The following is a 13,419-nucleotide window of genomic DNA, read 5'->3' on the forward strand; positions in this document are numbered from 1 at the left end:
GTTTCAGGCTACGAGAAAAATGTAAGAAAGGAAGTACTGGAGAATTAAATTTCTTACAAGAAAATCCTGAATCAGTGGTTGAGAGCTGGGAACATTTTAAACTAACGCAATTTAGACCTTAACGGTTGAAGATTGAGTTGTGGCTTTTTTTTTTTGGAGAGAACTTAATTCTCTGCAACTTTGTCTCATAGTTTACTGTTTTTTAAAGTCGTTTTTAATAAAGATTCCACATTACCTTTACCAGTATTGAGAATTCTTATGTACTTGTCATTTTTTTGTTTATTTTTTGCGCTCCGTCATTTAAACAAGTTATTGCTCTAAAACCTATACGTTTTGGGAACAACAGCGCTATCTGGCGACTTTAAAGGAACTAACCAGAGTAGGGACATTTTATTTGTATGTCGCGTGGCATCCTAGTATAATAAGTATGGGTTTTAGGTAATTAAAGCTACTGAAATATTAAGAGGTTGTCTAAAATAAAGTATTTATCTTGATAATTTCAATTGTTGTTATTTAATACGAACTATTGTTTTTTATATCTACATTTTATGATAACGTATAATTTTCCTTTATTTTTTTTTGTTTTCGTGTTATTTTTCTACTGGAAATAGTATTTTTTTTTATAAATTGGTCATTTGGGCTCATTGCGTGTATTACATACATTTTTTTACGCAGAACTTATTGTACAAAGTCTCGTAAACTGTAAAAATGCTAACGATTACTTGTGTGAGTTCGTTACCTTATTTTTTAACCGAAAATTATCTGGCTTAAGATTTAAACAATAATAATAATTGCTACAAAACCGATTAGTAAGTGTCGTTGTTATGTATTAAATAAAAAATATTTGTGATTAATTTGACGTAGTTAATCCAGAACAAGTAAGAATTAAATTCAAGCTACGCCCTAAAATAAATTATGAAATTCATTCCAAGTTCAACGGATCATCTAAAAGTGATTTTTCTCATAACAAAATTATGTTTAAATATTAATTGTACGAATCAATTAAGGAAATGTCTGGAAACATATAAACATATGAATCAATTAAAGCAAGATAACATAATATATTGAGATTATTTATTGTAAAAATCAAAACGTTTATTTTAAGAAGATTAACACAGGGACTAAAAATGCAATATCAAAACAGGATTTTATTCATAAAAATGTTTTATTAGGCGATAAGTTATATCAATATTACCTACATATTTTAAAAATAATGATTAAAAAATATTTTGCGAACTTTAAAGTCAATTTGATCTTCTATACAAAATATTTCAACTTCTTTTAAACTATAACCTTCATATCTAGTGTGTGTTGCATTTTATTTACGAAAGGTTCGTCATCTAAGGTGAATTAGCTTGTATAAGATAAGACTGAAATGTTGTACTCTACTTTTATCCTCTTATTTAATGTACAGGAAACAAAGACATTATCCAGTCACTTTTTTACAGAGAATTTGATAATGAGAATTTAATTCGTTTAGCTGTAATAACATATAGTTGTATTTTTTTAAATGGGAATCACAGTTGGCTTTGACATTTTCGAAAAGCTTATTTTTTCTGAACTGAAAACAATATAAATATAGTTTAATATTTTTCTATACTTTTGATAAAAAATATATTTAAAATATTTGAAAGTAGTTGGCCATGGAAAAACTATTTCACATAAAAGGTGTGAATAATCTAGAAATTTTGTGAACGGTTATTAAAGTAAAAAATGTGGAATTATAAGAATAAGCTCTGTTAGAGTTATTTTCAATTGAAGAAATGTACAATGATTGCAGGTTTTATTTACATAAAAAATGTGCAGAAAATTGAAAACGATGTCTCACTACCATTTAATGACACTTTTTTATACTTTATTGATAATGTTACGTATTTTTTGACTGCAGATGGAATTTAATTTTGGATTGAAATTTCTTTTGTAAAATAAAATTTTATTTTATTAGCATGCAATCAGATTTTTTTAATGTTTAATTAGAAAATAGAATGACGATGTAGGCTTGCCATTTGAAATCTAGAAACAAATAATTTTTATTAATAACAAAAATTTGATCTATAATAATTTATTATGCTCTTTTTAAATTAATTAGTGTTTAAAAAATCAGTAAATTACAAATACTTTTTGGGTAATATATTTTTCAAGGTTTTAAATGAAAATCCAAAATTTTCCCATGGCCTACTATAAAGAAAAAGCAAAATGTTATGTTTTTCCTTAAATATTTAAAAATAATGTATTACACAAATAGACATTATATCAGAAAAAAATAAATTTTTCATAAATATGACAGCCGCCTATGATTCCTATTAAAAAAATAATAAAACTATAGTATTACAGCTGAACGAATGGTTTAAAATAATTGCTGATAACATTATTAAATTCTTTGTACGTTTGTTTTAAATGTGTATGTTTCGTATTAAGAAAGATATGATTTTTTTAAGATTTCGCTAAAATGTTAACTTTTGTTTATAAGTCGAAAACATTACTATGTAGTACAGTAATTATCTTAAGAATGAGTTTTTCTGTAACCACACAGCAATGCGTTTATTTTGCTTTACTTTTACAAAGAGAATAATTTCAATTCACTGTGTCACTACTGGTATACATAAAGTGGTCTCCAAAAGTAGGACAATTAAAAAGTTGTTTGCGCGTACATCCGTGCACGCAACAGCAATTATCTTTGATCAATTTTTTGGCTGTACACAATAAATAAACATGACCGAACACCGTCATCTAAACTAGACAAATAAAAATAAATGATGTTGTGGATTTGACCTCTAATATCACGTGATTGAAGATAAGGAAGTAATAAGAGTTAGCGCACAACATTGACTTGTATCAGGACATTTATCATAGTTTAGATTTGTCGTGGTCGACAGCCAGTGCGTTTCACCATGGCAAAGTCTAGTGTGGATTTACCCGATATTGAAGTAAGTAATTTTTTTCACGAAAAAATCAAATCAAAAATTAAATTGTCGTAGAACATCCTTGCTTTAAATCCCCGCGTTCGTTCCCAATCAAATTTTATGCCATCTGCTGCAACCAAAATAAATAAAAAACATTGGAAGCGAAACGCCGATCGCAAGTGTCAGGTAGGTCAAGTAACAACAAAAGCAAATATTTCTAAATATTTATTTATGAAAACTAGACTTGCCCAGACCTTGAAAACGATTTCTCTGACATTAAACCAACAACACTCAGCGAAAGAGGCGCTCTGAAAGAAGCCGCAAGGTGTTTAAAATGCGCAGACGCCCCTTGCCAAAAATCTTGCCCTACACAACTGGACATCAAATCTTTTATCACAAGCATTGCCAATAAAGTAAGCAAAAATTTTACTCAAAACCAATACGATTATTGTTTTCGTGGTAGAATTATTATGGAGCGGCTAAAGCAATTTTCTCGGATAATCCTCTGGGAATCACCTGCGGCATGGTCTGTCCCACTAGCGACCTCTGTGTGGGCGGCTGTAATTTACATGCGTCTGAAGAAGGGCCCATAAATATAGGCGGTTTGCAACACTTTGCCACGGAGGTTTTTAGTAAGATGGGTGTTAGGCAAATCAGGGACCCCAAAACACCGGCTCCGAAAAATTCGAACGCGAAAATTGTTTTAATGGGGGCGGGGCCGGCGTCGTTGTCGTGTGCCACGTTTTTGGGACGGCTGGGATATGATAACATCACTATCTACGAAAAACAAGATTTCGTTGGGGGACTAAGGTTTTTATCTGTTTTGATAAATTATTAAGTAATATTGGTAATTGATTGCCGATAATCTAAGATTATTTTATTTATGGCTTTTGTAAAAATATTTGGCTGGAATTCTACGGGGTGTTGCGTCTAAACCTCACATTAGAAATACTATATTAGAAATACTTCTAATAATTTTTTTCATCAATAATTCGATTTATATCAATAATTTTAAAATATTTACAAATGGGTAAATTCCAAATAACTTCATCACAAATAACCTGAATAAATCTGACACTTAAATATTTCAAGACTTAAATAATTAGTTAGGAATGTTAGGATTTATTAACCGTAACTATTTATAAGCAATTCGCGAGGAAGTCAAAATTTGACTTTTTTTACTATAAGAGTTGTGAGTGTGATTTTTATCAGAATACTTTTGTATTTTTGTTATTAAATGCTTTCTTTCTGTCTTTTCTCTATTCATATCAATTCTTTTAATATTTTTTGACAATTTCTCATAAACATTAATTAATTAAAAATACAAATATTAATAAAATTAGTGTCATTCTAAGACAACCAATGCTCAAATAATGATTTGTTTAAAAAAACTAAGATAATGTTGCTAGTTTAATTTTTGGTGAAAAATGTCAATTATATAATTACAAACGCTGATTTCTGTGTGAAGATTATTTTTTGAGATACATGTGCGTAATACAATTGTTATTCAAATTTTTGTTGTTGGAACAAAACGATTTTTAAATTAAATAATTTTAATTAAATTAATTTTTTTTTAAATTTATTTATAATTTTAAATTTAATTTAATACTCATTATTAGGTTGGTATCGCTACCGTTGAGATGGAAACAACAGTTTTTTTTATGATAAGTGACAGTTCATGTCAATTTGATGATTGTTTGACCTGATACAACTTATCAGCTAAAAAAACTAAATTATATAAAAAAAATTTTTTTGAGGTGTTTGTTCCAATATTGTACTTAATTAACTTGTTTGGTAAGCAATTTCCTACATTCGCACTTCATACAACCCTCGCTGCGCTCGTGTCGCAAACAAAGTGCTCATCTGGCAAATTGTATTTTTCAAACACGTTAGGTAAATATCTATTTAAGCAGATTCACCTTGTATTCTATGATTTTTTAGTTTTGCTTTTTTATTTATTATTATTTTTTTATTAACTACACAGTATTTGTATTATAGTATTAGATATATCAAAGAAAGTAAACACACACATTGCACAATCAAATACAAAAAATTATTTTGAAACTTTCACATACAATAATCTCAAATAATACTAAATAATAAAAATGTAAATAAAAATAAATAATACATAAGCTCCAGAAAACAATATTAAGAACAAATATCTATGACAAAATCTCTTTTGAATATTTTGTATACTTACCATTAATAATTTATAATTTGTTTATTATTTAATTTCAAACGTTATTCTGAAGAGAACAAAATAGGATCATAAATTGTATATAATTTTTTTGCAAAACATGTAATACCTTTTACTTTTGGCCATATAATTTCTCTTCCGCTCCTTTTATGTTTTTTAAAAATGAGATTTTTGTTTGTTTTTCTACTCGTATTAGTTTTCCGATATACCTACCACTTCTTAATATTTTTTGCTACATAAGTATTATTTTCTTTTTCTCGCAGTACACATTTTTAGATTTAGTTTGTTGTTTTTACTTAAATAACTTTTTGAAGTCGATTGATAATAAATCGTTTTTTAGTAGGTTCAAATGACCAACATAATGAAAACTTTCTAATCACTTTAGAAAAACTACTACTTGTAGAAATGAGCCATTTTTAAAATCTAAGTTAATGTTAGATCTTGAAGATCTCCTTTGAACCGACTGTTTATTTTTTACTCTCATCGTTATCCTGAACAGCAAGCTATTTTTTAGTATAATTTTAATTGTCTGCTTTGTTCCTTAGAGTCTTTTTTTTGTTGGATTGATTTCTAGGTCGTTTATTTTTTACATTTCTAGATCCACATACGAATATAAAGCTTTCGAGTCTTCTAAAGCTTGGTGTAGAACTGCCTCTACGTCTCTAATTGTAATTGTAATTGTACAAACTCTTTATATAAACATTTATCGTTTTTTCTTCTTCTTTCTCGATCGATGCAGAATTTTTTTTTTGTTTAGTATGAAAAAATTAGATATTCCGTTTGTAAAAGTTGAGTTTTGGGTGATTGCAATTCTAAAAATTGATCGTAAAAAATTTGGAGTTTGTTAACTTCTTCAAAATTATAAAAGAAAAGCTTAGAAAGATCTAAGCTTTCGTTTTAAAATATTATTAATAAATTTATCAAATTTTAAAGATGCATCTTCCAAAAAAAAAATGTACAAATACATTTAAATTTCGGTTAAACTTAGGTGTAGGGAGAATTGAAATAACTCTAATTGCTCTAATAACTCTAATAAATCCATGTAATCCAAAAACACAATAATAAACAACTTGGCATTCTATTTAAAATAACAAAATTAATGGGTACTGCCTTTTGAAAGTCTGTACTTAAATAATTACCGTTTTGTACAGATAAATAATATTAGAGGTCACATTGTTTCTAATGTGTGATTTAGACGGAACAACCTGTACAACAAACTTTGTCTTCAGAATTTTTAATTTTTAGTACTTCTGAAATACCGCAATACCGTTTACCCATCTCTGTTGTTAACTTTGAAATCCAGCTGGTAAAAGACTTGGGCGTAAAAATCGAAACAGGCCGAAGCCTCTCAAAACATGACATTACTTTGGAAAAGTTATTAAAAGACGCTAAGGCCGTTTTCGTCGGTATAGGCTTACCCCAACCTAAACTGAACCCACTTTTCAAAAATCTAACCCCCGACATGGGTTTCTACACTTCTAAAGATTTCCTACCAAGAGTAGCAAAAGCCAGCAAACCTGGAGTTTGTCTTTGTAAAGCTACTTTACCAAGACTGAAGGGAACTGTTATTGTTTTGGGTGCAGGAGACACTGCTTTTGATTGTGCGACGTCTGCCCTTAGATGCGGGGCTAGAAAAGTGTTTGTTGTTTTTCGGAGAGGTTTTACTAACATTAGAGCTGTTCCAGAGGAGGTAATTTAAGTTTTTTCTGTTGTTTCTTCAACAAAAATAATCAAATTGAAGGTGAGTTTAGCCGTTGAAGAAAAATGCGAGTTGGTTGGTTTTCTATCACCTCATAAAGTCAATGTTAAAGATGGTAAAATCGTATCTGTGACGTTTAGCAGAACGGAACAGGACGAAAGTGGTCAATGGGTCCAAGACCCGGAACAGTTGACTACAATTAAAGCGAATTATCTTATTTCTGCATTTGGGTCAGGACTAGAAGATCCAGCTGGTTTGTTAAAAAAATTCTTTGACTTATTAATTTTTTACGTGATAATTTATTTTCCCAGTTGTTGAAGCTTTGAAACCTTTGAAATTTACTGACCAAAATCTACCAAGTGTTGATCTTAACACAATGCAAAGCTCTCACACTTCTGTGTGGGTGGGAGGTGATTTAGCAGGTGTTGCTGAAACTACGGTAGAAGCAGTCAATGATGGAAAAACAGCAGCTTGGTACATGCATTGTTATTTGGAAGGTTTACCTTTAACAACATCACCAAAACTCCCACTGTTTTATACTGAAATTGATAATGTTGATTTATCAGTTGAGATGTGTGGAATTAAATTTGAAAATCCATTCGGACTTGCTTCCGCACCTCCAGCTACAACTACAGCTATGATAAGGAGGGCTTTTGAGCAAGGATGGGCTTACACAGTCACTAAAACTTTTTCTTTGGATAAAGATTTAGTTACGAATGTGTCCCCGAGAATTGTTAGAGGTACTACGGCAGGACATAATTATGGACCTCAACAAGGTTCCTTCCTTAATATTGAACTAATATCAGAAAAGTGTGCAGCTTATTGGTTGAAAGGAATCCAGGAATTGAAAACAGATTTTCCGACCAAGGTAGGTAGGCAAGTGCAATACTTGTTTCAAATTTTTGACAGATGACGATGTTACTTTTTTGAAAAATACAGTAGTTTTAAATGATCTATTCAAAAAACAATATAACAGCATATTTTTGTTTAAAAGAAGTAACAATTTTTTTCTTGCTTTGTTTTTAGAGAATGACGTTAGGGATACAAATTTTGAATCTGGAAAAATCAAATGAATTGAACTGTTTATTATTATGAATTTTTTGATCAGCTTATTAGATAATAAAACTTATAATGAAAACTGTTTGGTTTATCTACATTTGAAGAAAGTAAATAAAATATTTAAATAAAAAAGAACTTTGCTAAACTTTCTCGAGCCTTAAAATAGTAGGTCTCGGATGTTTGTGGTTTTCTAATTTCTATGTATTTTTGGACGCTGAGTAGTTTTCTCTACGAACTTGTCGCAAAAAAGTTAAAGAGTAATAACGGAAATATTATTGTAGAGTATATATAATATATATAATATATATAATTTATACGTATTTCGTCTTATTAATTTCTGGATAATGTCTATTAAAGTTATTTAGTATCAAAGTTATTGCACTATTGATCTCAGATTTTGTGTTATCTCAAATTTGACAAAAAAGTCAGTTACGACGTTCTTGCTTAGCACGGCAGTATTACGGAAATAAAAAAAACAGAACTTGTCGTTTATTGAATGAGAAATATTTCTACCGGCTAGTTCAAAAGTCTCTGACCACCTCTTGGGTAGTGATAAAAGACATCTAATTAAAAGGTTTTTTAACAAAAAAAATTTGAGTTTTTTTTTCATTAGATTTGGCTCTTCATTCCGTGTTTTTCTTGAATTTAGTTATTGGAAATAGTAAAACAAATACCTGTTAAAAATGTTGTGTAATGTATTGTGTAGGTATTTGGCAAATTTGACAATGATTTAAATCCGATAACATGTTCAATAAAAAAAAATTATTTAAATAAGAAAAAAATAAGAAATTACGTTGCTTTTTTATTTTTTGTGTTTAGTTAAACGTTTTTTTATTATTTGAAAGTTTTTGAAATCAGCCTGCATGTGTAAGAATTAGTAGTGAATTTTATTGAATTTTTATTAAAATTTCCAAATAAAGAAATGCCTCGAAATTAAATTTTTAGAAACAGATCGATGCAGAATCTCCTTTATCTAATAAAAAAATGAGCCATTTTTTTATAAAAGCTAAGTTATGTGTAATTAAAGTTCTTCAAAATTTAGGATTAATTATTTTTTTTTGAAATGTTTTTTAAACGCCAAGGAAAAGGTTTTTTCAAAGGCCCAAACACGATCTACTAAATATTTAAGTGATGTATTTATCAAGTTTTGAAGAGATAGGTACAAATCCAAGAAAATGGGAATTTAAATATTTTAAAATGAATTTAAATAAACTTATTATTTTATTAATAAATATAATTTTATTAAATATTTAAATAGTTTAATTAAATATTTAATTTTTCAAAACAGTGTAGGTATAAGAATTAAAAAAACACCTTTATTTATAATTTCATTTGTTGATTTGTAATTGAAAGTAATAAAAATTAACAATATTTATGCAAGGTGTATTAGTTTCCAAAATTAATCAAAGAATGCATTATTCTGAGTACTGTTAGTTTTTTATTGAGAGTTTTGCTAAAATTTTATTATGAACTATTATTACTTAAGAGACACGAGTAATTTTGATTCAGTAAAAATTAAACGCAGCATTAAATTGTAAATGTAATTAGTGTTTCTGATTGAATTTAAAGAAATTTTAGAAGTAAATCATAATGAGTTTACTTTGTGATGTTAAGCTTTTTTGCGTTGGGAAATTTTAGTTGATGTAAACGTCAAAAATGGCAAAATACAGATAGTGAGCAAATGTATTATCATTTATTTTTTATTGGTATTATTTTAAGTCTTTTTTGTAATATCTGAATCCTGGATTTTAAAACGCGTTTCCCATAGTAACGTGTTTTAAGTTAATGTTTTCCCTATTTTAAAACACGCTTCCTACAGCAACGTATTTTAAATTAAAATGTTTCAACAAAATAAAAATAATAACAGTAATACAAAAACGCTTCAAGTTAACGATAGCCTTTGAACTTTAAGCTTAAGTTTTTGCACTCGTATTATTAATAATTATAATGGTGAAGAATTAATCATATTTTAATCAAAAGAGAAATAATTAGAGAGCCAATCGTAAGTCTACTTATGTCATAAAGTTACAGGATGAGCTTTGTTTAAAATAATGGCAAAAATTTGGTTAACTAAACTCGCTTTAATTGGCTCTATTCATTTTTTTAATAATTTAGTAGTCGACTTGCGTATTTTTTTTTTTCATAAAATTAATGTTATGACACGAAAAGCGTAAACACGACACGAGATAAATAAAAAAAAATAGTAAATAAGAAAAATAGCTTCAAAAATTATTTACAGCGCCAACTGTGGTACCAATCTTTTTATTTTTAGATCGTAATTGCGAGCATTATGTGTTCCTACAACGAACAAGATTGGAAAACACTGTCAAAAATGGCCGAAGACGCAGGCGCAGATGCTCTAGAATTGAATTTAAGTTGCCCCCACGGCATGGGCGAATCTGGAATGGGTCTAGCTTGCGGCCAAGTAATCACCCACAACAACTAAACTGTTAACAAAATTTTTTTCCACAGAAACCTGAGTTAGTTAAGGGCATTTCCCAATGGGTCAGAGCCACTGTTAAAATCCCCTTCTTCATTAAACTAACCCCCAACATCACCAACATTGTTGACATCGCCACAGCGGCGTACGAAGGGGGCGCTGATGGCGTTGCCGCCATTAACACAGTTTCAGGCTTAATGGGTTTGAGCGCAAACGGTTCCCCTTGGCCAGCTGTGGGTTTAGACAAACGTACCACTTATGGAGGCGTTAGCGGGAATGCCACAAGACCCATGGGATTACGAGCGGTTTCAGCGGTCGCTAACGCTTTGCCTGGATTCGCTATAATGGGCATTGGAGGCATTGATTCGGCAGATGTTGCTTTGCAGTATTTGCAAGCTGGGGCAACAGTGGTCCAAGTTTGCAGCGCTATACAGAACCAGGATTTCACACTGATTGATGATTATTGCACTGGGTTGAAAGCGTTGCTTTACCTTGATGGGCGTTTGCCGAGGTGGGATGGGCAAAGTCCGCCCACTTTTAAGCACCAAAAGGGAAAACCAGTTGTTTCAATACGTAACGAAGATAAAGTGAGGCGTGCCATTTTTTTCGATTTGATTGGCAAGGTTTTATTTCAGGCATTGCCGCACTTTGGGCCGTATCTTAAAGAACGGGAGGAGAAAATGAAAAATGTGAAGCAGGAAATTATTTTGCACCACAATGGGCGTGAGAATGGGTACCCAATAAATGGGGTACAGGTACCGTCAATGGTACCAAAAATTAATGAGATTGTAGGGCGAGCTTTGCCCAAAATTGGGGCTTACAAGAAGTTAGATAATACAAAACAAGTGGTAGCGTTGATTGATGATGTAAGTGTGGTTGTATTTTATCACAGGAGGTACAAAAAAATTTCAGGACATGTGTATTAACTGTGGTAAATGTTACATGACGTGTAACGATTCTGGTTATCAAGCTATTAATTTTGATCCAAAGACGCATATTCCTACAGTGAATGATGATTGTACTGGATGTACTTTGTGCTTGTCGGTTTGTCCAATTATAGATTGCATTACGTAAGTTTTGACTACTTAATAATTTATTGAATAATCTTGATATTTGTAGCATGGTACCAAAAACTATTCCCCATGTTATCAAAAGGGGACAACCAGTTAAACTAGTTCATGCCCTTGATACATAATTATTATTAACACAATTATTATTTTAATTGATACATTTAATTAAACATTTGGTGGTTTGGTGAAAAATAGAAAAAATCAAATAAAGTAATACAAAACAATGAATAGTGTTTTATTTGTTATTTCTCCACATTTGAGGACCACCTTGTGGTGGAACCATATTTGTAAAATAAATTTTTGTGTTGTTTAATTGTTCTCGACAATTATGTGGTTATGTTTTGATAAACATAATCACTTTTTTTCAACGAAATGTAAAGAAAAAATGAAAAACTGAAGGATTTGAAATGAATCGTTGTTAGAAAAAATGGTGGATGCGCCGGGCGAGAGCAATTTTTCTCGTAATTTGAATATGTATTGTCTTTAATTATTTAAATTTGGTTCTGCAAAGTGATTGTAAAAGAATCCACAGTGTATGTCCAACAAAATAGGTTTTCCAAAGATAATTGCAAACGCAATATATTTTCTATTAAAAATTCTGTGGGTTTAGGAGGAGAATTGTTTTAGATAAAGTCTCAAGTAGCTAAATAATTAATAATAAAACTTTCTAATTTAGACCCTAGATTAATGTTTTTGAAAGAAGTGGCTAAATTTTTAACCTTGTCATCGAATCGTATGTTATCTGTAAAATAATATTTGTGGTATTTTTGGAGAGTTTTTTATCTACCCGTATTATTTTTCGTAGTTTCTTTAAGCTACGTCTGAATTACGTTATTTTAGTCAATTCTAAGTGATTAAGCTTTTCTTTAAGTCAAAGGTAAATTTAAGGTAAATCATTTTTTTTATTTGTTTGGCAAGGTTTTATTTCAGGCATTGCCACACTTTGAGCCGTATCTTAAAGAACGGGAGGAGAAAATGAAAAATGTGAAGCGGGAAATTATTTTGCACCACAATGGGTGTGAGAATGGGTACCCAATAAATGGGGTACAGGTACCATCAAAGGTACCAAAAATTAATGAGATTGTAGGGCGAGCTTTGCCCAAAATTGGGGCTTACAAGAAGTTAGATAACACAAAACAAGTGGTAGCATTGATTGATGATGTAAATATGATTGTATTTTATCACAGGAGGTACAAAAAAATTTCAGGACATGTGTATTAACTGTGGTAAATGTTACATGACGTGTAACGATTCTGGTTATCAAGCTATTAGTTTTGATCCAAAGACGCATATTCCTACAGTGAATGATGATTGTACTGGATGTACTTTGTGCTTATCGGTTTGTCCAATTATAGATTGCATTACGTAAGTTTTGACTACTTAATAATTTATTGGGTAATCTTGGTGTTTCTAGCATGGTACCAAAAACTATTCCCCATGTTATCAAAAGGGGACAACCAGTTAAACTAGTTCATGCCCTTGATACATAATTATTATTAACACAATTATTATTTTAATTGATACATTTAATTAAACATTTGGTGGTTTGGTGAAAAATAGAAAAAATCTAATAAAGTAATATAAAACAATGAATAGTGTTTTATTTCTCCGCATCCGAGGACCACCTTGTGGTAGAAACATGTTTGTAAAATAAATTTTTGTGTTATTTAATTCTTCTCGACAGTTATGTGGTTATGTTTTGATAAGCATAATCACTTTTTTCAACGAAATGCAAAAGAAAAAATGAAAAACTGAAGGATTTGAAATGAATCGTTGTTAGAAAAAAATGGTGGATGCGCCGGGTGAGAGCAATTTTTCTCGTAATTTGAGTATGTATTGTCTTTAATTATTTAAATTTGGTTCTGTAAAGTGATTGTAAAATAATCCACAGTGTATGTCCAACAAAATAGGTTTTCCAAACGCAATATATTTTCTATTAAATATTCTGTGGGTTTAGGAGGAGAATTGTTTTAGATAAAATCTCAAGTAGCTAAATAATTAATAATAAAACTTCCTAATTTAGACCCTAGATTAATGTTTTTGAAAGAAGT

At 30.1% G+C, this 13,419-nt stretch overlaps 1 protein-coding gene across 3 annotated transcripts; it reads left to right on the forward strand.

Moving 5' to 3' along the window:
- Positions 1–2,768: 2,768 nt before the first annotated feature.
- On the forward strand, positions 2,769–12,957 carry su(r) (suppressor of rudimentary). 3 transcript variants are annotated; one of them, XM_008200743.3, is made up of 12 exons: positions 2,769–2,927; positions 2,979–3,089; positions 3,146–3,316; positions 3,367–3,713; positions 6,346–6,790; positions 6,842–7,052; positions 7,111–7,667; positions 10,131–10,283; positions 10,331–10,885; positions 12,299–12,529; positions 12,576–12,733; positions 12,783–12,957. In XM_008200743.3, exons 1-12 carry the CDS (start codon positions 2,892–2,894, stop codon positions 12,856–12,858), a joined length of 3,051 nt encoding a protein of 1,016 aa, XP_008198965.1. In that variant the 5' UTR covers positions 2,769–2,891; the 3' UTR covers positions 12,859–12,957. The 3 variants fall into 3 exon arrangements, with proteins under 3 accessions (XP_008198965.1, XP_970271.1, XP_008198964.1); XM_965178.5 differs by lacking the exons at positions 12,299–12,529; positions 12,576–12,733; positions 12,783–12,957 and adding exons at positions 10,934–11,164; positions 11,211–11,368; positions 11,418–11,592; XM_008200742.3 differs by lacking the exons at positions 12,299–12,529; positions 12,576–12,733; positions 12,783–12,957 and adding exons at positions 11,211–11,368; positions 11,418–11,592 and having other exon boundaries at positions 10,331–11,164.
- The last annotated feature ends 462 nt before the right edge of the window (positions 12,958–13,419 follow it).

This window comes from Tribolium castaneum, chromosome 1 (genome assembly GCF_031307605.1).
Source record: "Tribolium castaneum strain GA2 chromosome 1, icTriCast1.1, whole genome shotgun sequence".
Classification (NCBI taxonomy): Eukaryota; Metazoa; Arthropoda; class Insecta; order Coleoptera; family Tenebrionidae; genus Tribolium; species Tribolium castaneum.